The sequence below is a fragment of the Bacillus rossius genome, chromosome 12 (genome assembly GCF_032445375.1).
Source record: "Bacillus rossius redtenbacheri isolate Brsri chromosome 12, Brsri_v3, whole genome shotgun sequence".
Taxonomy (NCBI): Eukaryota; Metazoa; Arthropoda; class Insecta; order Phasmatodea; family Bacillidae; genus Bacillus; species Bacillus rossius.
Genome location: NC_086339.1, coordinates 7238060 through 7263411, shown reverse-complemented (window position 1 = coordinate 7263411; position 25352 = coordinate 7238060). Strand labels below are relative to the sequence as shown.

Genomic DNA, 25352 nt, shown 5'->3' with positions numbered 1-25352 from the left:
ACGCTTCTAAACATACAGTTTAAAAACTTAATCCGTAATTAAAAGTACTTTTCGGTCCTCAGCGAACTCTTGAATGCTATTCGTAAATAGGCCCCACTCGGATATCTTGAGTAGTTTTGAAATCGCGTTGTTTTTTCTGAAGCTCTGCACACCGTATGTGTGCCCAGGTAGGCGGGCCCCTTAAGTGTGCTTTTCGTTTTTACGAAAGTGGTTGTACGTCGAAGCCCCTGACCGTTGGATTGGTCGTAATGGCGGAGACGACGGAGCTCTCGCCCAGGCAAATAAACTGAACTACCTGCAGTGAGAGGTATTTCATCCGGCATTCTACGGTTCGGCACATTCTGCAATTCTGCACCAATCGAGCCCCTCGCGTTCAGAATTTTTTTTTTCGCGTGGTCGCCAGTTCGCTTTTACACTAAATATTTTTTTGTACTTTTACAAGTTAAGTCCTTGGAAACTCGGTTACCAACTACCACATTGCAACATTGCAAGGTAGAGCTTATCTTTTTGCAGTTTAACGAGTGATATCGTTGCCAAACGGGTTTCCACGGATTTTTCCCTGGTAAAAACTATAAAATTATTTTTATGGTATACTGCGCTGCCGGCGGTTTCAGTTCGCTCAGATTTTATCGTTACTGTCTTCTTCTTTTTTTTTTTTCATTTTAGTATTGCGTTTCACGGGTACATTACCGTAATGATTTATGGAATAATACCAACAAACTGTATTTTTTTCCTACAGAACGACTTATTGCAACTATTTAAAAAAAACTGTATATCCATTTAGCTTTGGTATTACCATTACAATTGCATTGTTGGACAATCCGGCAACATTGCTAGTGCGGCGCGGCCCGCCTGGTGTAAGTGAGGCTTCTAGCGCGGTGACGCCTCCGCGCGCAAGGCTGTGGACTGGCGCGCAGTCTTGTGCGAGATTTGGGCGGTAACCATGACATTATATGGCAGGGAAATAAATATACAATTGTAATTAAAGTCCCTTGAATGGTTTCAAGACTCTTGTTGTACCGGGTGTTACACGCGTTTTAGCGATTTCCACGTTTCTAAAAATTTATATATATTTTTAAAAGGAATTACGGACCCTCAGCGTTTTCATAATTTTTTTTGACGTGATAACGTCTTATAAATTGATGACCGTCGGCTGCACGCACGAAAAATTGTCACGTTCCGCCTGAGCCGAGCGTGCAAGAACCGGCCAACCACCGTGCCAGAAAATCTTCTATAATATCAAAACAGGTTAAGGCTGGCTTTTTAACTAATTGTTCGTGATTATATTTAAACAAATTATTTAAATTAAATTTGCAAAAAAAACTGTAAATAATATTTGAAAATTAAAAAAGTATGCAATTTTTCATCAATGTTTTCTTATGACGTTATCACGTTATATTATCGTCCGTAAACCGACTTTACAGACAACCCCCTCTTTTTTTTTCTTACAGAGGCCACTCGTGGTATCTCTAGTTTTTTCTTCCTGAAGCTCTGCACATCGTATGCGTGCCCGGTTGGGCGGGGGTACTTGAAGATATTCCACTGTACCTAACTTGCGCACGGTGCGCACGAGCTCGGTAACGGAATGCAGCCGCCTCGTGGCCGGGTGCCAGCGCCAACACACGCCCCGACTCTCAAGGTCGCCCGGGGGATAAACATGTTGACGGCCAGGCGTCACGTGTGGAGAACCACATCCCTGGAGCACTAGAGGCGAAGCCATCTCCCTCCCATGGCTCCCCTTATCTGGCGGAAAAATTCGACGTGCAGTGGACCGCGGAGAGTGGAAGGTTATCGGCGGCAGAATGATGTAACGAAAATTCCCCTAGCACTCGACGCTGTTGTCAATGCCAAGACGTACAGTTCGCCGATCCAAGTGCGGTGACATAACCGATATTACTGTTGATGATAAGACTGTTCCAGTTCACCAGGCCAAGGCGATTCTGCGATGGTTTGCAGTTGCCTCCCGAAAAAAAAAATGGTGGGCAAGTAACGGCAATACGCCAAGTTTCGAACCAGGGAAGATTTCGGTTTTTAATCCACGAATCGAACTCGAGGACTTAAAAAATCCGCAGACGAGGTAACTTTACCACAAGACTACATGGTCGAGAAGAAAGTCGTTGCCTTGAAAAACGTATCCTGATTACGAACAGTGGTAAAATTGTTTCGCAGTTAAATTCATTGTCTTTTGTTCTCAATTTTTAAGTAATAAAACGATTTAAAAAAAAATATAAGTTTATTTTAGTTTAAAATAATTAATATAACTTATTCTATGGATAATATCGCCTTGCGTTGGTTTCCATTCGGGCCAAAGTACAAAAAAAAAAAAGCTTTATTTGCTTATAATGTACCAAAACTTGATTTTTTTTGTTTTGTTTTACAACCTTAAATTCCACCGCCTCCCAAAAAAAAAACCTTGCACATTATACGTTTTCTTCATTCTCATGACAAATGAAAAGTTTCCCCAAGTTTCATGAACGAACACACACATATACCATTTTAAGTGTACTAAAAGTAATATATTTTCGTATCACTCGTAAATAGTCAGTCACAGGGGCACGACGCAGCACTAGGTACGCCACTGCTCTGAGGGTTGCCTGGGATTCGCGTGATAGGCAACTCGTCGTACACGCATGTGCTAACAGCTGCGTACCCTGAGTGATGTTGGACTTTTTTTTTTTTATTGTGCTTCCGTGCGCAATGGCATTACTTCCTTGCAATTTTTTTTTTTTTTGGTTTCCGTAAACTTGCGTTTCATCGCGTGAGGCTGAAACATCCCGTATGCAGAATTCCCTCTGGCTTGCTGTACTTTAGGAGTAAAATGTTTCTGGATGTTCTTTCTTGGAAACCTGACCATCAGTGGAACTAAAGAGTTTCAAAGGATCAGATCAACCTGCTCAAGCACGCTTGGTCTCCGTCACGGAAGCGTAGGTCAGAATTTTGCCAACAGACTGATGCTATACAAATACAAAAAAACACAAAACAATTGCGAATTACTGGCTAAACTATATGTTAAAATCAGGGCGCCAATATTTGAACCCAAATTTCTATAATAAGGACGATTTGCGAAAATTAAATATGTTTGTTTTGTTAAATAAATTCCCTGTTACTTACAGAATTTTACACACAAGAGACATTTTAGTCTCGTTAATTTAAGAAACAAAACATTGGGCCTCATGTGAATAAAGAACGTAGCTTTGAAGCATTATAACGGTTTTAAAATATACTGCCAAATTTAAATAGCTTCTTTTTTTTTTTCGAATCATGAATTAACTTTATCATCTAGTTTTTGAAGTTATATATTTTTTTAAGGGCTTTGAAGTGAAACAAATTTGAATTATTTAGCTCATTATATTTTTAATATAAGCTAAACCTACTAGAACTTTTTTTATGCTGAAAACAGCAAACACAGTTTCTGCAATTTGTTTTCCTTCAGGTTTACTTACAATTTATTGGCCGTGAAAATTGTATCAGAACATACATGATGCCAATAAGTTACCACTTTATTGGTTCTCGTGTTTTTACAAATTCGGTCATAAAATTTCCCTAACTTTGCCCTAAAATTTCTAACTTTTTTGATAAATAAAATAACTTAGATATTTGGCAATTTTCTGATAGAAATAAAGAAAATCCAGCCTCTATCATCCCCATAGCTGCCCTAGGTATTTATCACTATTTATTTAATTCTGTTTTCTTAGCCGAACCTAGCTTACTCCGTTTCGTAGTGTGCATTTCTGTGCACTAAAACGTCTAAATAAAATTCTTTAACAGTCTGGGTGATGAACATACTACCTTAAATTACTTATCACTATATAGAATTGCCCTGGTTTTTTTTCCTGATATTCCAGAATGTGTACATAAGAGAAGAAAACCTTCTAAGGCGCGTGCTTTTTTACTACACGCACCTTCCACTTATTTCACCGGCCCCAGCACCGTTCGATTGTTGGAGTATAAAAAGAAGGGGGGGGGGGGGAAGCGAGAGCAGAGGTCACGAGACGCGATTGGCGCCGTGATAACTGACGTCATTAGGTGCGGTTAGGCCCTCCCCCCTGCCGTTACCCTCCGCTGAAGTACTGCCGTGCGTGCTCTGCGAGCGCTGGCCGACACCTCGGCGCCGACAACTGCCAGCCAAGGTACGCGGAACAAAACACGGTTGCACGTATTTCTTACAAGGAAATTATTTCTAGGCTGCCAGAAAAAATTGATTGTAAGTGAAATCTTACGTCGTCTTTTTTTACCTCAAGATATTTTAATATTATTATATCATAGCCCAGGGTTACGTCTTAAAACCTTGTTTACTGCCGACAGGCTGGCACCCCCAGCAGTCTGTTTTCAAACAATTACAATTACGTACGTAACACAGTCGTTTAAATGATTAATCGTTTAATGATTAATATCCATGTTCTTTGTACACGTGGAAACATCAATTTTCGTTGTATGAGTTTTAATCGTTGGCTTTTACAGCAAACTACTGAGGCATAAACAGCCAAAAAAAAAAAATACTGTATAATTTTAATAATGTAATAATTTTATACTGTATTAGCATGTCCCTGAGGACGGGAATGCGGCAGGGAGCTGCCAACCACGCTCTGTCGCCGCTACTTATGATCTGGAGGGTTGGCAAACCTGCGACGGCGGTGCAGGTTCGACAGGCGAAATCCACCGGGTGCATGGGAAACCTTACAATCAATGCGATTATGCTCTGATCACTTTTAGAGTCTTTAGGTATCGGTACACGGCATTTGGTAGGAGTAATTTCGTGAATGGAACGGAAGTCGCGCGGTTAAGACTTTAAATCCAAAAAAAAATTAAAAGTTCTAACGTCGTGCGTGAGTTGGAGTCTGCAGTCTAGGATCAAATCCACATCGATTGAAGACTTTCTCCTCTCTCTAGTCCTCTTTCTCTCACGAGATATATGTAATATATATTTATTTATTTATTTATTACACACACCTCGGAGTCATACGACTCCATGTCACATAAACCATATTTTTCATGAAACCAGTTTAAAGAATTTTAAATAACAGGTACCTCACTTATTTACTCAACTATTTCTACAAAAATTATGTGAATTTTTGACGAACGTCAACAAACGGTGAACAAGTTTTTGGTTATAAGTGCTTTTTTTTTTTTTTTTTTTTGCCTAGAAGTGGACAGAGATACAATGTATATCCATCCCTTGGCGCGAAAAGCAAAAGGGCGTGTCGAAACCACGTGCTACTTGGCCGTCTTCCATTCACTAACGCTGTCGTGCCGCCTATGCTATATATAGCCTGCTGGGAAGGTCCCGAGTGTGGAGAATTGAAGGGGGAAGGGAGATGGACGTCGCGTACGGACGCGCGTGACGTCACCGAGGTGTGGCCGGCGGCACTGCGCATGCGCGGTGGCCTACTTGGGTCCCCCCCCCCCCCCGGATGGGATGGTGCAAGGGAGGGGGTAGGCACAGCTTCCCCTCTCGTGCTACCTCCCTACGTCCCTAAAGGCGTCTGGTTTCCCCTCCCGGCTATTCCTGGCCTTCCACGACGACCTGTTTGGGGCGAGGCTACTATACGAGACAGAGAAAAAAATCCGAAAGAAAGTATAAAAAAAAAAAGAACGTGACTGCCTGCACGTAGCCCCCTCTGCGGTACGGTTGCTCGACGTACCATTTTTACAGCACTCGTGCGATTATAATGGCACTCGTACTATTTATCGTGGCCCTCATACCATTAACGCGACTCTTGTGCCATTACCGTGGCATTTGTACTATTACCATGGCACTTTTACCACTATTGAACCTCCTCCGTACCATTTACCATGACGAAGTCACCATAGAAATAGTCATACTAGGGGCCTGTCACTAGATAGGGCCTACGATGAGCTTACTTAATATAATTATTTTGGCTTGTACAGCATTTTAATGTTGAGGAAACCACTTAACGAATTTTTTTTTTTTTGTAAAAGTGCAAATCCACAAATGTTACACCGTCAGGTTGAAGTCCATGTCTTTTTTTTTATCGCGCTCGTCAAAAGATCTAATGTCTAATGCGTATATTTAAAATAAATAGTTTGCATGGCTATTAAATAATGTGTAGCACCTAAAGAATGGGAGATATCGGTGAACGTTTATGATTAAATACCAACATTTGTGTTAATTTTTGTGTGACCATGTGTGTTTGAATGTATCCGTTTTTATTTTTTTGAGGGGAATATAACTTCTAGTTATTCGAAATGCTTGAAAAGAAGATATTCATGTTTGATAGCATATGATATAATTATAGTTTAACAATTCACCTATAAAGTATTTTTGTAGTTACACCTCTCTCCGCTAGGTTATTTCTCTCTCGGCTAAGTTGTTAGCATAGAGCTGTCCGATATTTATCCAGTGCATTTGGCCGTATTTACTCTAAGGGAGTGTGTTCATAGCTGACTAGTTTAATACCGTTTTTCATATTTATTATTTTGATTGATTTTTTTTTTTCATCATGGAACTGGATGCAGATCGATTAATGTGTTTTGTACACGAAAGACCTATCTTATGCCATCCATCTTCGAAGGAGAATCGCTACAGCAATTTGATTCCAAGAATGTGGGAAGAAATAACGTAACGGAACACTACGGCGTGGTGTCTTGTCTGATGCAGAGCACGCCCAGCCTTACGGCTTTCACTACACGTTGACAGCCTGTCTGGCGAGGTGTTCCACGGCAGCTCGCTGGCCGTTTACATGGAAGTTTTTGACGTGATAACGTCTAATAAATCTATGAACGCCGGCTTCACGCACGAAAAAGTGTCCCGTTACGCACATTGTCCCGTTACGCTCATTGTACGCTTGCGCCGCATCTATCTCTCTTCCACTCGATTGGAACAACCATCGATTTGACCTTTTCGAGGCACATTAAACTTGAACTACTCCCATTCGTTTCCTACTTTTCCTATCATCGTCCTTTCCTTAACAGAAGAACACAGATTGGAAGAAGTTAAATAGCAAACATGTATAAAAGTTTTAGTTAAAATAATCTCTTCGTTAAATATACATATTTGAATTAATGAGTGCAAATAAAAGTAAATGTATCAATTAAATTGTAGATTTCATTTCACTCCTTCTTTGTATCCATATAAAATAGTGATAATTCAATAAAAATGATTCAATTTTATTCATAAAAGTATGCAATCATTTCATCAATGTTTTGTTATGACGTTGTCACGTTAAACTATCGTCCGTAAACCGACTTTACAGACAACCAATTTTTTTTGTAATCGGTCGTGTTCGAATTTTTTTGGAAGATTTCGTAGAAGGTGGAAATTTTGTCCAATGGGAACTAAGTGGTCGCGTGCCCCTGGTGTTGAATAAGGTAATTTATTTGGGGGGAAAAAGGGGGGGAGGGGATTTTAAAATTTTCTCGATTACTGATTTGAAACGCAGTTAACATGTGGTCCTATGAAGCAGTTTACAGCATCACGCGACAGTTATGATAAACATGCATGTTCACAGAAGTATTCGCAGTCACTATTGAATGTGTGATAGTGTCTTTCCTGGGACGCACCACAACGCCGAACGTACAATAACGCCGAAAACCATAACGCCGAATGCCAAATTGACTACAACGCCGACAGCTAGAAAACTGCTGCGTACCACAACGCCGAAATATGTCATTGCAGGACTGCCACAAAGGTTAGGTTAAGTAAGGTAAGGTAAGGTTAGGTTGTGGTATATTTTTCGGCGTTACTGTATTTCGGCGTTGTGGTACACAGCAGTTTTCTAGCTGTCGGCGTTGCGGTCAATTTGGCATTCGGCGTTATGGTATTCGGCGTTATTGTACGTTCGGCGTTGTGGTAACGACCGGTCTTTCCACAGAAACCCCCTACACCCATACCGGCTGCCACGACGGAGGCTGGAAGCTTCTGTACGGGGACCTGTATAAGAAAGAACCTTCCATCGTGTGACGCAGGCTTTTCAACAGCCTCGATCGCCCCGACTTTTCTCGCCGGCTGTGAATAATTTCCCACTTCATGGACCGAAGCAGTGTTTGGCTGGGGAGGGCGGTTTGGGGGGAGGGGGGGGGGGGCAGTTCGTGCTCGCTCGCCGTAACGCGTCACGGGTCCTTCAGGAACGCGCGGCGGCCATTACCCTCGGCTGCGATCCGACAAGCTCTCGGGCTGGGGTCCCCGGTCGGACAAGCAGAGGCCGTGCGCACCGCATGCGCCAAGCAGAGGTGTAAAAGTAACGAAAAAGGGCATACCCGTATGTATTCGTTACCATAACAATTAGTACTCGTTACTATCGTATCGTTACTCGTTACTTCTGATACCGCATAAAATGCTATGCTATGTTGCAGCAACGAATCGAGTCGTATTGCGTACAGTATGACGTCGCGTAAATAATAATAAATAGAATATAAACAATTAACAATATTTGATGATTAACAGTTTTTGTTAACCAAGAAATAATTAAATCTCATTAGACCGGCTTTATATTATCTCATTTAAGATAAGAACAAAAAAAGTGAAAATACGCAATAAAAAACAAAAACATACATATTTCTAATTTGTAAAAAATACTTTCTTACGTTGTTTCTGTTCCAATCTCAAACTTTGTCTACACACACAATACCTTTAATAAACAGTAAAACACTTGGGACGACGAATTTCCAAATTATACTTTAATTAATAAACAAACATCGTTCTTTGTTACGTGAATTCATCGAATATGCGCGCGCATGCGTAAAACATACGAAAAATGCGAGTAACGAAATGCGGCCGTGTGTAACGTTTAGTTACTGGGTAGTAGATGGCGCACCCGTTGCTCAGTACCGAATACACGCGGTTTGCTACAGCTCTAGTGCCAAACCTGTTCACTATCGAAATATTACCGTTGATTTCAGCCAGTGACGTACCCCGACATCTGTTGGTGTTAGTAAGTAGGAATTTCTTTCAGAAAATAATTAATTAATTTTCACCTGGCATCTCAAAATTCTCACATTTGCTACCATTTCGACGGCCAAGAAACATGAAATGAGTTTCTGTGATAGAAATGCAAACCACATCATGAAGTAGCCAGTGTCATTGCAGTTAAACCTAAAAAAAAGTTTCAGTTCTGCAATAAATTAAAATATCCTTATTTGTGCAACCCAAAAAACGTTAAAAATGTAACTTTGGCAGCTAATTATGCAACAAGTATGCGCTGTATATATTTTTCATTTCGTGAAAGTTGAACAATTGAAAAAGTCTAAAAGTTGATCAGTGACTAATATAAATATAAAATCATGACCTGAAATGGGAGGACACCCTTAACTACCAAATTATTATCCCGTGACATCTGACCAGCAATTTGTGAGCACAGTTTTTTTCAACATATACATAAATAATGGTTATATACAATTTTCAGTTAACAATTCTAACCACGAAACATTTTTTGCTAGTAGAATTTATCAATTTTTTTTTAAAATAGGAACTACACCTGAGCATTGTAATAACCTTGACAGTTTCTTGTGACAATATGATAAATATAAACATTTCTCAAGACTTGTTTATTGCCAGGATGCTAGATGCAATTTCAGAATCCTGAAATGAATTTTTCTAAGGGAAAAGAAAGTTATTTGCGTTGTCTTAATGTCGGTACCACATGTTTTTAACAGATACATTGTTCGTACTGTGAAAGTAAGAAGTAGACTTGATGCCTCAGTGGTTCAAACTGGACATACCGTCTGCCACCTACCGGACTGACGTGACGACAACGCCAGGTTTCCACACAAAAAAAAAATATTTGATCTGTCCGGCATTAGTCTGCGGTGTATTTTCTCCGGCACGCCTGTGTGGACAGGTGTGTAAGACTTATCTGAGAGCACGATAGTTATGTGACTCGGGGCGATAACTCTGGCTACACACTTCAAACCCAAGGCCAATCCCGACAGCTTTTCAATGCAGATCGAGACTCTCAGCAGCCAATATTAGCAACCGTTTATAGTTCTCTAATAGAATTAGTTTGTTTATTCCTGCCTTACTTAAAAAAATTAAAAAAAAAAAAACTTTTATCTTGCTGTGAAAACATGTAACATATTCAGTAAATTATAGTCTTAAAAAGAAAATAAATATAAATGGTAACGTAAAAATTATTATTTTTTCCATTTTTAAAATATTGAGAGATTTGTAAATCTGTATGGTTATTAAATAATTTAAAGGATGGATTTGTCTCTTACTGTGGTGTGAGCGTAAATTATAGTTTAGTATTTGACGTAGACGTATTTTATTGAACGTATAAATTAGATTAATGTGCCTGGAAATTGACAGCAGTTACATAATTGAATCCTTTCGCTTTTCGAATTCCTATGGTTATTGTCCTCTGAACAAAGTTGATATGTGTACAGTTTTTTGTCTCAACTTTCATCACAGAGTAGACAACCGAATAAGCTCGGAATTCACAGTCATCCTACAGGTACCTACCGTCATCTGTAAAAACGTTCGTACTTCTGTTGTGTTCCGCTACGAACCGCATTTCCTCTCTCGCTATCTAATTTAGAGATATACCAGGAGTCTTAACTTATGACGTCAGCGTTGCTCAGCAATTCAGTGTCTAGAGTGTATTTATTTCATGCGAACAGCGTCTCATTGCTGCCAACTGTAAGGCACACCAATCAGTAATCTTATGTTATGCATACAATAAAACACCTCTACTACCAAATAACAGTCTGTATACAACATAATTAACACTCGCCCCACAATTACCAACTAATTAATCCATTCAATTACTAAAAAAACGCACAGGTTTGCAAACTACTTAATATTTAAAAAAGCTAAAAAAAAGGTTTCCTGATTAATATTTGTGTTGACGTATTTTACATAATGTTCACAATATTACAGGTTTTTACAATTAACAGTTGCTAATGTTCTTGACAGTATTTGTAAAAAATGAGTCCTTATTAGCCTCTTGTAAAAAAAGAAAATGGTGAAGACAATGACTGTCATCGTTCACGTATAATTATGCGCGATTTGCCGTGTTTAAGAGAAATGTTTCAAAACACCGTCGAAATACCAATTTTGCTGGATTTCGGTGGCCGTTAAAATAACGCAGAAACGGACCACCGCTTTTTGAATCGGGCGAACGTAAATTGCCTAACGCGCGGCGGAGATGGTTTCTGTAGGATGATTTCAAAAGCGTGCGGATTGGCGCGAAAGCTGTTTCTTTATAAATTTTTTTCCACATAGTTCGGACGCCAGCCGCGGGCAGCTCTCCGAGCGGGTGCGCGTGTTGATTCCGGTTATGCGGGCAAGGGCATCAACCGGGAGATAGCGAAGAGCCAAGGCCGGGCAAACACACTCCACAGACACCCCCCCCCCCCCCCCCCCTTTTCCAAAGTCTTCAACGTAACCTCTTCCCATTCGAGAACTCGAGTATTCGAGCCTATGTGGACACACTCGAAGGCAAATATATATATATATATATATATATATATATATATATATATATATATATATATATATATATCGTCGGCTTACTTCTAAAACCTCGTAACTCCAATTTCAGGCAATTTTACAGGAGAACTTATGAGCTTTTGGAGCACTGTTTCGACTGACAAAGATGCGAGGTTTTATCATTTGTGAATAGAAAAGAGACTAAGTAGAGTTGACTTACGAGGTTTTATCAGCATTTATGCACTATGAAAAAAATAAAAAAAAATAAAAAAAATACACCAAACACATCCGGAATATAAAACTGGGAAAATCTGGACTAAGGTTTCACAAGTAAGCCGACGATATATGTGAGCGAGTGTACGCAACTAGGGACACGAAACATAACGTACAATACTTTAAAATAACGCGGAGCGTGATAAACACAATATTAAATTTTTTCAAATAACAAAATTCCCGCCGCAAGGATTTGCCGCATGAATCGTAAACGTTGCTTGCCGGTTCATCACGCGCAGATATCAACACGAAACAGCAGCAAATTTTTTTAAACCATTAGAAACGGTCCCCGATGAAACCCCCCCGGCCTCGGACCTGATTTTCGACCAAAATACTGTCCATCTTGCTAAGATTCACTAAACAGTTGATAACTATAAAGTTTCCGCACACGTTAAAAGTTGTACTACTTCTATGACATTGCTAAAATATTGACTTGATCTTTGTCATGTTGATTGGAATCAAATTGGAACCGATCCTCCACTCTCTTCCCGTCTAAATATAATTTGTTTCAATTGTGCAGAGCTTTAAAAAAAACATGAGATTTGAAATAGCCCGAGAGATATATCAAATATAAGTAAATATGTTTTCATATATAGTTTTTAAACTGTATTTTTATAAAAGTACAGTTTTAAAACTGTATTTTTATAAAAGTAAAAAACAATTGTTAAAAAGCTTGTTTTCAGAGTAATGTTTGAATATGAAACATCCGGTACAGATTTCTGAAACCACTCAAGGAACTTACATTACAATTATATGTATATTTTTTTCTCTGCCCTATAATGTCACGTTTACCGCTCAAATGTCCTCGTCGTACATAGGTAAACTATAAGACTGTGCCACGCTAAACATCAACCAACACGAATTACCCCCCCCCCCCCCCCCCCCCCCCGGGCTAGGCGGGCCTCTTCCGACGCTAATTGAATGCTGATGTGTTAATATCTCCACTTAGCAATACCACATTCACGATGGATATTCTAACGATTCTGCGAACTTCTATAGCGTTAGGCTTTATAGAGGGGCTACGGTGTGTTTCGCTAACCTGTTGCCAGAGCAGAATGACTTCAAAACTGAAGATGCCCTTCGACTAGCAACTCCATGATGGCGAGAGTGTACGCAGGAATTCCTTCGAAGGGCGATCATCCAGGAAAGAGAACGTATCACGATTTACTCACCTTAGGGCGTCAAAATATGGCGATGGCGAGTTAAAAAAAAAAAAAAAGTGACTAGCTACATCACAGCATTCTGACACCTGACAGCTCCTAACTCCACGGAAGAAAAAAAAAAGTTTGAAGGATTTTCCTCCCGTGAGAGTTAATGTTTTAAAACTTTTATTCTTAAAAAAAAAAAACCGCAATCTGTTTAGACATTTAATTTAATTTTGGGGGGGGGGGGGGGAATCGTGATTTTGTTTTTAGTCCATACAGCCCCGAGTTAATAAACTGTATTCGTAAAATTGATTCGTTGTGTTAATGAGTTTTCGTTTTATGATTTTCGATACGACAGTTAACAATCACGGGAACGCGAAGCCCCAGCCCGCCCTGTTTCAAACTTTCGTACGACGCAGTAAGCGTGCGTGACGTCACGCGGGACTTGAGAAACCGCACGTCCTCGCGGTCAGGGAAGCCTTCTTTTCACAGACGAGAGAGCCAAACGGCCGATCGTGCATCTTCGTTTTTTTTTTTTTTGTTAATTTTAACTCATGATAACTAATGGTCAATTAGGTTAGGTTAGCTACATTATAAATAATTTAAAACATTGTGGACGGTTGATTTGGTTAGGATAGCTACATAAAACTTTTGGACATAAACCATTGCTAAAGCACATGTATGTCTGTAGAAGAAAACTACAAAAAACACAAGACAAATGTAGTTTTCTTCTACAGACATACATGTGCTTTAGCAATGGCGTATGTCCGCTTACATCAAGTCATGCACTCCCATACATTGCACAAATCTTTCAAAGATAATAGCTACATTAAATATACGGAAAAAAAACATGAACTTCGGGGAACTTCGGGTTTTGGCTATCTCGTCTGTGAAAAGAAGGCTTCCCCTCCCGGTCAGGGAGTGAGTGCAAGGTTGCCACACGGACAGAAAGAAACCGTGAACTAATGACTCGAGGGTGAAGTGAAACTTGGGCACGTAGGCGCGAGAGCCTAGTTGCTCAACCCTCCGACACTGCAGAGGGGCGCTGGGGGAAACTTCAAGGACAAGCTGCGGTCCGTATCTTTGATTTAGTTTCGGAGACAAAACGGAATAGCTACACTAAAAAAATAGAACTTTTTTTTTTTTTGGAGAAAAACAGAATAGCTCAACTTAAAAATAAAAATTGTTTTTGGAGTAAAATGAGATGGCTACACTCCAGGAGAATTCAAAGAAATTTAATTTTGGAGTAGAAAGGGGAGGGGGGAATATAACCACCATGCCCGCTGTTTTTCACATTCTTTTATTTTGTTGTTGGGAATAAGATAGATTTTATTTAGGATTTCGGAAAGGAGAAGGGGTTATATCCCCTGATCCTGCCTCCCTGTGTATGCCCCTGCTACACCTCAAATTTAAAATAAAATAAAAAACTTTTGGTTACATTCAAAATAATATAATAAGATACTAACCTATGCATATACTTGGTCAGTTAGAGCATCTGGTAATATAACTATGAATTTAAAATCTTTTTAACAGGAAATGTCACAATAAAGCTCATTTTTAATTACAGAGCAATGGTCTCAGAAATTCAACTCAAAACTATAGCTGATCCTACTGCATAAATTTCCGATGGATTATTATCACTCAGCAGCTGGCAGCCAGAAGATAATTTATACTTGTGTTTTCTACTGGCACATGTGACTCTGGTCCACACAGGAATGAATCACGCGGGGATTAGGGAACAACTGTCCCATCATCTCAAGGCCAGTGCGAGATGCATGGGCAGAACAAAGCCCTAGGTCTGCTTGAGTATGCAGGGTGTGTGCCCATATTCAGAAATGCCTGGAAACTTATTTAGTTGCAGCAACAATCAACACAACTTACAATGGTCACTGAAAAATTTTAAGATACTTATTTACAGAATAGCTCAAGTACACTGGCGCTTCCCGATAAAGTCTGCGGGACATATACTTGAAATTTGGGAAATTTTGTCCATAGTAGATGATTTTATGAAAACCCCGTTCTCAATTGATGTATGTGTAACATAAAGCACATCCCTACCCCCCCCCCCCCCCTCCTTCCTGGTGGGCATGCATAGAACCAACTATTAAAACCAAAATCACCATTGTCCACATATCACCATAAAAAATAACCATTGTCCTCAGTATTGTAAGCAAAAACCACCATTGTTCTCAGTATTGATTTTTAATTTTATTTATTTATTTGGCTATTCTATACTTGTTGTTAACCAGTTTCTTTGGTTTCAAAGTACTTTCCTATATCAATAATCATTTAATAAAGACTATTCTTTTCATTTTTGTTCATTCAAACACATTTTTTTCTGAAAAACAATTTTAGTCCAGCAAAGGTGGAACATTTTTTGCTTCTGAAAAAAAATTTCATTTTTTGACTATGGTTGTTTTTACCAAAAGATTTTCAGTTTGTCCGTGACTGGGCTGCAAAACCCATAAAGAAGAAACAGCATATTGCTATCAGCAGGCACTGAACCCTAACCTTGGGAACAAGGGTCATATATATGCTACTACATGTCTGTACTTCTTGCTAATTACAATAACTGACTTTTTTTTAGTAGTATGATTGTAAAATAAAAATTTAAAGTAACATCAATTGAATCTCACCCAAAAAAATGTACACAATTCGCAAAGATACTAGCAACTATTCCAACAATATAGGTTTTATATTCAACTAGCTCAGGCCACCCAAAATAAAAAGTATTATCTGTAAGCACTAGGTTAATTCAAGAAAAACCAACATTGCTTATCAAATCCTGATAAAATTATTGCATAATGCACATAAAAATAAGATCTTGTATCAGTTTGCTTGTATGCTGATTACATTCATTTAAAATTTTTGTTTACAAAATGTTTATAAACAAATTTTTTTAGGTGTTGAAATGACTCGTGGTGACAAGGCCAACTATTTTTTCAGAGTTTAGATTTGCATCAAAATAAACATTAATTTTCCGTAAGTACAGAACGAGGTGGCACAGTGGTTAGTCACTGACTTGCATTTGAGAGGACCCAGGTTCGAATCCTGGTCAGACCATTCTGATTTCAGTTTTCCAAGGTTTCCCAGAATCACACAGCAAGCAATCGCAGGGTTTGTTCCTTACTAATTAGTAGGGACAAATATTATATGGTGAATTGTGATAAAACCTAAATAACATTGAAAATCATGTCTTGGCACCGTATAACACAAAAATGCAAGTTACTACACCATAAAGCAAAAAAGAAATTCCACTTTACTTATGAAATTAATCAGCTTTTAGCACAACTCTTCTTAAATCACAAAATTGTAAATATTCATGCATTACATTCAATGAATGTAATTTTGTCAGCATGATGTTTGTACCAAAGTTATCATAAAAAAAACTTTTAAGTAGTTCGAGCTAGCATCTCTTATTAGTAATTCGTTTTTACATTCATGACGTCTACTATGCACAAACGCTTGATGATTTATGTTTATTCTGAATAGTTCTGCCCTTGGCATAATTATGAAGTATGATTTTATTGCAAAAGTGCATCATATACTAGTCAAAATGGCTCTTTGGTGAAGTTAGTATAAAGAAATATCTGAAAACCATAAAAACTTGTCCCTACTAATTAGACACACCAATTCTTTCCTCAATGACCTAATCCGTGGTGTTTGTTTCAGTCTCTAATGAACTCGCTACCGACGTGAAGTTAAGCCCAAACACAAAATCTTCAAGTTATTTATATTTATTATGAAATAAAAACTTTTTAAATTCTGATATTTAATTTAACTTAAGTACTTCCCTTCACAATCATTTTATGTCAAACAGACGTTCTTGTTTTCTTGTTTATTTTTCCATAAAGAATTACATGCCATGTGCACCCATACACATTTGCACTAATCTGTTTTTTTTTTTTTTTTTTTTTTTTTTTAAGTAAATCATTGAACAAGAAAAAACTGTTCACAACTTCACATAATTCAACTTGAACATTGCCTAGTGTGCAAAGTAGATTTGTCTGCAGAAAAATTTATATATAACAGTGTGTTGACTTACAGGGCAGAGTTGTTTCTGTTGGTTCACTTTCAATTTTAGTTAGTTTTTTTTTTTTTTTTGTAAGCATATACATTGGGCTGATGGTAGCCAGTTTCTACTTTTCCCAGCTTCTTCACAGATTTGCAAGGAAGATGATGAATAATGAGCCGTCTGCCCCATCATAATGCTGATTTTGACATGCTTCAGCAACATTCACAATGAGTAGGAATGGAAAGAATTAAACATGGGATTACATATAACGTTCAGTACAAAAAAAACTGTAAAAGAAACTCAAGACAAGTGGTTATCTTCTCAAGCAAAAAAAAACATTTCTAACTTGTAACATAGCATAACTTCTGCTAATTATAACACACAAAGTATGTGACATGTTGATTACATTTTGGTACAAAAGTCATGCTAAACAATTACATTCAATGAATTTAACCGTACTAAAAAATAACACATTTTGTGGTTTGAGTGAAGTTTTGTCAGTTTGCCGACTGAATTCATGTTTTAGTTGCATTTCAGTGCTAAATGGCATAGTAACTTACATTTCGGTGTTGTGTGTTGTGTGTAGTGCTAGGTGGTTTTATTTTGGTTTTATCGCAATCCACTGTATAATTTTGTCCGTATTTTTCACACACAAGCTCATAATTTTTTAAAGCCCTGCATAAGTTTCGCAAGTGTGAGAACGTCCCACCGGCAGTGCCAAGTGGAGAGCTAGTGAGATGACCGGCGAGGCCCCCGTGACCTGTGACCGTGCACGGCCGTGCCAGCAGAGGGGGGGGGGGGCAAGTTCGGTGTCGGAAGGCCAGCGGCTTGACCCTAGCGAGGCGGCAGGTCAACGATGTCCGTCATCTTGACTCCTGCGACCACGGTGAGCGCATGCTAAGTAGCTGCCAGATACACTGGAGCTAACACTGCACAGCTCTATGCCGACAACACATGCAAGAGGGTGAGAAATAACCTAGCAGCAAGAGGCGCAACTACAAAAATATATCGTAGGTAAATGGTTGAATTGTATATTATATTATCTGATGTTGAACATGAATAACTTCTTTTTTTAAGCAATTCGAAGAACTGATAGTTCATATTCTCCCGAAAAACTGTGGGGTTAAAAATAAATTTCTAAGAGAAAATAAAATTATTTGCATTATGTTGATATAAATAGATTAAATAGATAGATTAAATGGGCATACCATTTGCCATCTAATGGACTGACTTGATGATAACGCCAGGTTTTCACACAAAAATCATCCTGGAGCTGTGTGGTATTAGTCTCTAGTGTAATTATAGCCACACCATGAGCATCGGCGACACAAACCCAACGGCTAGGAGTTCCCGATACACACAGTTTTGATTGAAACAAACTTTTCATAAACTATAATAATGCTGCGACATTGTTCGGGGCTTCGGCCCCCCACAGAACCCGATGTCGCCTCATCTCTCACCCTCCTATCATGGCACTTCAAAACCTCTCATTAATGACGTAAGTGTGACGTGTTATTGAATAGCGCGCCACGAATACCGCAAACTACTGCAAAAGGGCACAGTAGAGTCAGTGCCTCGTCCCTTATTAAGCAGTAATTAATATTGTAACCTTTCTTTCTCTTATCCCCAAGTGCGTATGTTATTTTCAGGGCCCCGAAAATATTCTCTGTGTTTATTGTATTTAAATTATACTTCTACAGAAACAGACCTGAACTTTCTGAAGGCCATCTCAGTATTTAATCATTTTTGAATAATAATCTTAAAAAGTAAATTAACTACATAATTTTGAGGCTTAAATAAGTCTACCATAATTTTAGGAGACAAATGTGTTTTAATCTTAATACGTCAACGGTACAGATTTTTAATGTCCTAACGATATGAAATTTGCGTCAAGACACATTGTCCAACGGTCCTAGTGGCCATCCTTCGCCCCAGAAGCATCGCACAGCCGCACAAGGACTTCATCTTTGTATCACAAAGTGGTGGTGTCTGATAAAAACCATCTGCAGGCCACAACGGACTAGGAAGGGTTTTCCAGGGTGTGGTATTCCGGGCGCAAGAGAACCTAGTCTCAAGTGCAGCTCCCCGGCCCAACTGGCAGAGGGGAAGGGACAGCAACAGCCTTGGCTGCCACGACCAATCAGAGCACGCGGCTTGCGGTGCTGGCCTATCGCTGTGCGTTCAGTCACTTCCAGTAGTTGCGCGGCTCGTAAGAAACAGTTCAAGCCTTGTGTGCAAGGAGTGTCAGTCATTTCGCCCGTTGAAAAAAGAGCAGGCATGGTTTTCAGCATGTGTTACATAAAGCAAGCTGCAGGGAATCAGATTAGATTACTCGCTGAAGGACAATGAGTGTCGCACGAACGTTAAGGTGATAATTTTCTTGGTGAGTGTGCACTGGCATCATTAGTTCTTAGTTCAAGTTGTTCTCCCTCCATTTTCTTTGCAGTTCTTTTCTTTTCTTATCTCCTAGAATGGTTGTTAAAAAAAGCATATCGCAGAGTAGTTGCCAAGCAGGGAGCTCTTATCTTCATGTGTGATAACAAGGATAAAAAACTAAACAATTTTCTCAAACAAAAGTGGCACTGTTTTCACAAATTTGTATTGTAGATCTCTTTATTTACTTAACCCGGATCAAATGTTTCAAACTGTCAGCAAAAGAATGAGAAGTAATGTTTCTTTTGCTAAGCGTAGTGTATTCTCCAATGTTAAACTTAACCACCAATGAGAAAGTAAGAATTAATTACAAGAATTTCTGCAAAAAAATGTTTAGTTGAAAACTATTCCCATAAATTTTTTTGAGGTAGGTAAGTACAATAAAAAAAAAAAAGTTTAAAGCATGCTGCTAACATTACCCCTGACCTGTTTCAATAGTTTTCACTATAACACTGCAATTTTTAAGAAATATCGACCATCACACAAGAGCGCAAGTTTTTGAAGATTGCAATGCCAATTAATTTAGACCCTTGCGTCAGTCCAGTTTGCTGGCAGTTGTCCACCACAATGGTTTCTTTCGGCTTCAAAATAGCATGCGGTGGTTACGTTAAACGGTCATGATAGCTTAAGTGAGGCATTATTGTATTGAGCCTCATTTCCTGCTGGGCTCACAGAGAACTTGTGAGGCCTCCTTCCAAGGCCAACTGCATTGTTCGGGCAAGCAGAACAAGCCAGTATCATTTTTAAAATACAATTTCACAACTAGTGAATTATTCATTGTGAGCACAGATCAATAAATAAAGCCTTATGAAGAAACATGGCAGTTGTTTTGGATGAGTAAGCAACTTTAATTAAGGGTTAAAGCTAGGCTTCTGCAAATTAGAATCAAATATAAAATAATTCTAGAATAATATTAATATTTTTCTAATTGAATCTTAAGAAACTTATAGTGATTTTTTTTTTCAAACTTTGCAAGAGTCCAAGAAAATACAGTGAAACGAAAGAGAGAGAAATACATATGCAGGCATATATGGAACCATAATAGACCGGTGTAAAATTAAAGAAAATAATAACCTGCCGTTGCATTTTATTAAATTACTACAATTTAGAATTTTAAATTTTTTTTTGGATTCAACACCTTATAGATATAAAATTAAAATATTAATAATAATTTTAAATCAGATTATTGGTTGTATAAAAAAAACAGTATCTTATTATATAGAGAAAACAAATCTAAATCCAGATATATCAGCTTAACTTTCATACCGATTACATTTTTTTCAGTTAAATTTTTTGTGAATGAATACCACTGTGTGCAGCGGTGGCTGTAATATTTGCGGGGCCCTGGACCCTTATATCTTGAAGAGAGGCCTGATGGAGGGGAAGAGGGGTTTATGAAACAGCCCCCAGAGAAAAATAGCAGATCAGGAACCATCCTTCAGGAAAAAAAAAATAGATATTATCTTTGAAAGATTTGTGCAATGGGAGTGCATGACTTGATGTAATCTTTTGGACATACGCCATTGCTAAGCTATGCAATGGCGTATGTCCAAAAGATTACATCAAGTCAAAAAAATAGTGAAAACAATGTTTTCAAGCCAGCCTGTAACTTAAATTTTGACAATGGTTGCTAATTTTTCTTCTGAAAATTTGATTTTCTTATTGAAATTAGAATATATTATGATAATGTGATACAATGACAAGTGGTTTACAATAATGACATAAATTTGCATCAATAGTAAAAGGCTTGCATGGGGCGCGGGGCAGCTTGCCCTGCCCTGGAGACGCCCTTGACTGTGTATTCATTGGTAATGAATAATTTAAAAAATTATTCAATTTGAAATGCTGACTCAAATATAAAATTATTCAGGAACATCAAATATTTTTTTTTAAATGCTCGCATACCCCTAGTTAAAGCCTTGCCAACATCGAAGGTCATTTCAGATGAGAATGCAGCGTTGATGGGGAAATGGGAGTACTCCGAGAAAATTTACCGGCTCACTGTAATGTTCGCCATGTTTCCTACTTGCGGAAAAATCCTGGACTGAACCTGCCAGGAGGAATCCAACCCAGATCACAGTGGTGTAAGAAGAGTGATTTAACCACTCAACAGCGATTTTAGAAAGAGCATGTACCCAACACTAACTTCACGTTTTTTTAAAATTCAAACTTCTGTTCCATGTGTCTCATAACAATAGTAGCCATATTTCAATGTTAAAAAAATAGACAATCAAAGTTAATAATGTGAATAACTACTGTACTTAAATAGGTCAACTTAATCACAGCCAATTACTAAGACTCAACTTAAAAGGGCTTATCTAATACTGTACCAAAAAGAAAACAATAGCTGTTTCAGGTACCTACTACTTTTTGCCAATAAAAAGTACAAAGTAGCGGAATGAACAGATAACTTGGTGATATCTAGCGTTTGGAGGCAAAAGTTAACAATGAACACACACCGGCATAACGCTTGCCTCGGTGCATTATTGTGTACAGAATGACTTCAGACGGCGGGAGTCTTGAGCGTTGTTTAAACTACATTGATGACGGAAGCAGCACAGAAATTGAGCAGAAAGATGGTGTTTCCTCCCCTTCCCCGCCAAGCGATTAAGAAGCAAATACCAAAGATTAGATATCCAAACACACTCGAGGAGAAACCCACATGTGACCTTTCTAAAGAACTCAAAGTGATGCGCAGTATGTACGACCCCAAGTGCTTTACCGAAGCCTGTTAAAATACATACACACACACACACACACTTTTTTGAATAATTTGTACTAGATGGAGTAACATATTTCAATTAGGTATTTATAATTCATGTTTGTTTGTTTAGACTGTTTTACCTCTACTGTAAAAGCAGTTATCAGTTTAAAAAAGTTTTCATTTAAATTTATAGAAATGCAACACCAATTAGCTTAAACTAAATATATCATTCAATAGATTTACACAAAGTGTATGTTCAGTTATTTATCAATTAACTAACATTTTTTATGTTACTTCAGAAATACTAAGGCCAGGCTATCTGTTGGTAGAACATATGATATCTTGTACTGATTTTCAGACATTACAATGAAAGCTAATAAGAAAAAGCCACTGTTTTAGAGACAGTTTGAAAATTTTAAAATTTTTTTTTAAATTAAAATCTAAATTGTTTTAAGTCAAACTAAGTAGATGATCAACCATTGGCATTCTCTCACCATTATTTCCCCGTACTAATTTCAGAATTTATATCAATAAACTACATAACTATTTTCCAATAAATAACAAGATGAGGCAAATTAATATACTAATTTTGAGATTAGGATCACTTTATTTGTTTTCTGTTCATTAGTGTCTAAAGTACAGCACAAAAAAAAAAGGTTCAACACCATAGTTAATATATATATATTTTTTTTTTTCATTTCTTGTACATTATTTTATTTTGGACCCTTGACACCTAGATTCGGATTCAAGAAAATTGGGATCTGACCCATTACTAGTCTATAATCCTTTATGCACATGACCATGTGGTGTTGAAACTCTCCCTGTTGCTCAAAGGAAATTTCAAGCTGTTTAACTGTGTGGACCGACATTGTCTGGATTGGGATGTGGAAATGGGGACGTGGTGTTGCAGACTGCTACCGGGGGAACAAGAAGCCGGCGAAGAAGACGCCCGCCTGCTCGGGGAAGAGCTCCCGCGACAACTGCCCCATCTGCCAGGAGCGGCAGCGGCGGCCGCTGGCGTCCTACATCCGCAGCAAGTCCCGCGAGGAGAAGAAGCTGGACGCCAGCATCGAAGAGGCCGAGGAGGAGGAGGAGGAGGAGGGGGAGCGCGAAGAGCCGCAGGGAGCCGCCAAGACGAGCGAGGGGACAGGCGCGCCGGCCCGGCGGGATGCCGCTGCCACGCCGCCGCAGCAGCAGCCACAGCCATGCCCAGAGTGAACGGCGCGTGAGCCATCCAGCACGCCCCGCTCGCACCTGAACCGCCTTCTCCCACCCAAAGGGTGTCCAACAAAAGCGACGGTTGGGTCTAAGAAAAAGGGTGGGGGGGAGACGCCATCCACCAGCAGATATGAGGTGTTCACGCACCTCCCCTGCCAGGTATCGAGCAGTTGCAATGAATGCACGAAGCTGCTCTGATAGCGCGGAAACATAGCAAGCTGTGTTCGACTGAGGCGACCACGTGGGGTAATAACGATGAGGTTGTAAGCCCAGGGCCCAGTTTTGCCTTGCGTTCAAACATTCACGAAGGGAAAACTGGCTGTACTAACATAAAACTATGACCATCTCATGACAGAGGTCAACCACCTAATTTAACAAAAAAAAAAAAAAAACAGAAGCTTGAGTTTAACACACTTTTTTTTACTCATTTCTGTCAAAGGAAATAATTAAACATATAATTTAAGCAGTCTGAAGAAAGATATAGGATTATAATCACATGATCGTCAATGCTAACATGATCTTATATGGTAACAGACGTTAAAAATATCTGCTTCCATGCAGCTTTTAAAACACGTACACAAACATGAACTTGTTTTTGAATACCTACTGCATTATTTCATTATTTCGAAATTTTCATTGTGAAACTATGCATTTGAAATCAAAATGGACCAACTACTGTCACAATATTTAATTTTTGTTGGACACCCTTTGTAGACAACTTACAAGTATTTTTTGCTCGCAGCAAAAATATCTCAGTTTTTGCTTAATGGGCTTCATAATTACAGTTGTGTTGAGTCATGTTAATGAAAACAGTACCTACAAATTAAAAAAATTAATAAACTGTGCAATCAGTGTTGTACCAATGAGATGTTACCTGCTAGAGTACAATATGCTGGTACTGCAGCTCACAAAGACAATTCTTTCCAATCTCACAAAAAAAAATTGTTTTACAAGCTTTAACCATAAATTATGATCAAATGATTTAGGTACAATTTTTTGTAGTAATTGTACACATTTTTTATATCAAAGTTTAATGTTTCCCCAAAAAAAAATTAGTTGCAGCATTATGAATATGGTCTGATTGAAGCTAATGTAAGCATTCCATGTCATTATCTCCACTACATATTGATAAAACAGGTTTTTTAATTTAACACAAAAATAATAATTTTCAATGTGATTTTAAGCAGCATTTAAAAACTGTTTCTTCATTTTGTTTTACTTGCAAATTTCTGTGAAACAACTGAGTGTTACTTTTATTTGAAAATAGTGCTGGTCTGTGAATTTAAAAACATTTTTAAACTGCTTACTTAAGTTCTTATTTAAAGTTAGAATTATATAGTTGATGATAACTAAGGCCTTTTTTTTTTATTTGTTAGCAAGTGCAAGCACTGATTACATTTTTGCTTTTGTGTACTCTACTTAAATGCCAAATGTAATTTCATTTGTACGACCAGTTGTTTATAAAAATAAATATTTCTTACTTTCATATGACAAATTTTTATCTGGCTAACATACAAGGTATAAGTCTCTCTCTGTTTATAAATATAGATTAAGTAGTAGTATTCATTTGCTAGTGCTAACACTTTAATAACAGAAAAAAATAAGATTTTAAAAGACTGAATAATAGTTATTTATTACGGTATTTTTAATTTATTTAGTAGTACTATAACTAAAAAAAAGTAATTAACTTGTGTTAAATATAAGGTAATTAAATAAAAGCTTATTTATAATACAAATATGCAAATGTGTGAAGGCTTTAATAAACATCTACTTTCTCCACTTTTGAGTATTTATTTGTTATTGCTATAAATATTTATGTACCCAAGGCGACCACCAAAATCATTATAGCATTTTTGTATGTTCTTCAAGACTATACTAGCTCCTCAGATAAACTGCATCCTTTGCACCTGTTCTATAATCTGTTATCATGCTTAGATTGCAGTACAGAGAAAATAGCACCCATTGTTTCTAAACTGGTACTATCGAGCTTGTTAACCTTATTTTGTACAGTACCGAAATTTATAAGTTTTAGAATTTTTTCAATTTAACTATTACTGGTTTTTGTAGGACTACATAGTCTTTTGGTATTATTATTTCAGTTCTATAGGTTTCGGAAAGAAAAAAAAATTTAATATTAAAAGATAAAAAAAGTTATTGACCACAATAATGGTTGATACC

At 38.1% G+C, this 25352-nt stretch overlaps 2 protein-coding genes across 3 annotated transcripts in view; one reads left to right on the top strand and one right to left on the bottom strand.

Annotated features, from left to right (window-relative positions):
• The window catches only part of LOC134537456 (uncharacterized), a 30900-nt gene extending 5951 nt beyond the window's left edge, over positions 1 to 24949 (top strand). Inside the window, exon 2 of the mRNA XM_063377912.1 lies at positions 22867 to 24949. Within this exon, the coding sequence (XP_063233982.1) occupies positions 22867 to 23174 (308 nt within the window). The 3' untranslated portion in view covers positions 23175 to 24949. The remainder of the gene's footprint in view (positions 1 to 22866) is intronic.
• The window catches only part of LOC134537453 (kinesin-like protein klp-20), a 109969-nt gene that overhangs the window by 55132 nt on the left and 29485 nt on the right, over positions 1 to 25352 (bottom strand). The gene's annotated exons all lie outside the window — the stretch shown is intronic.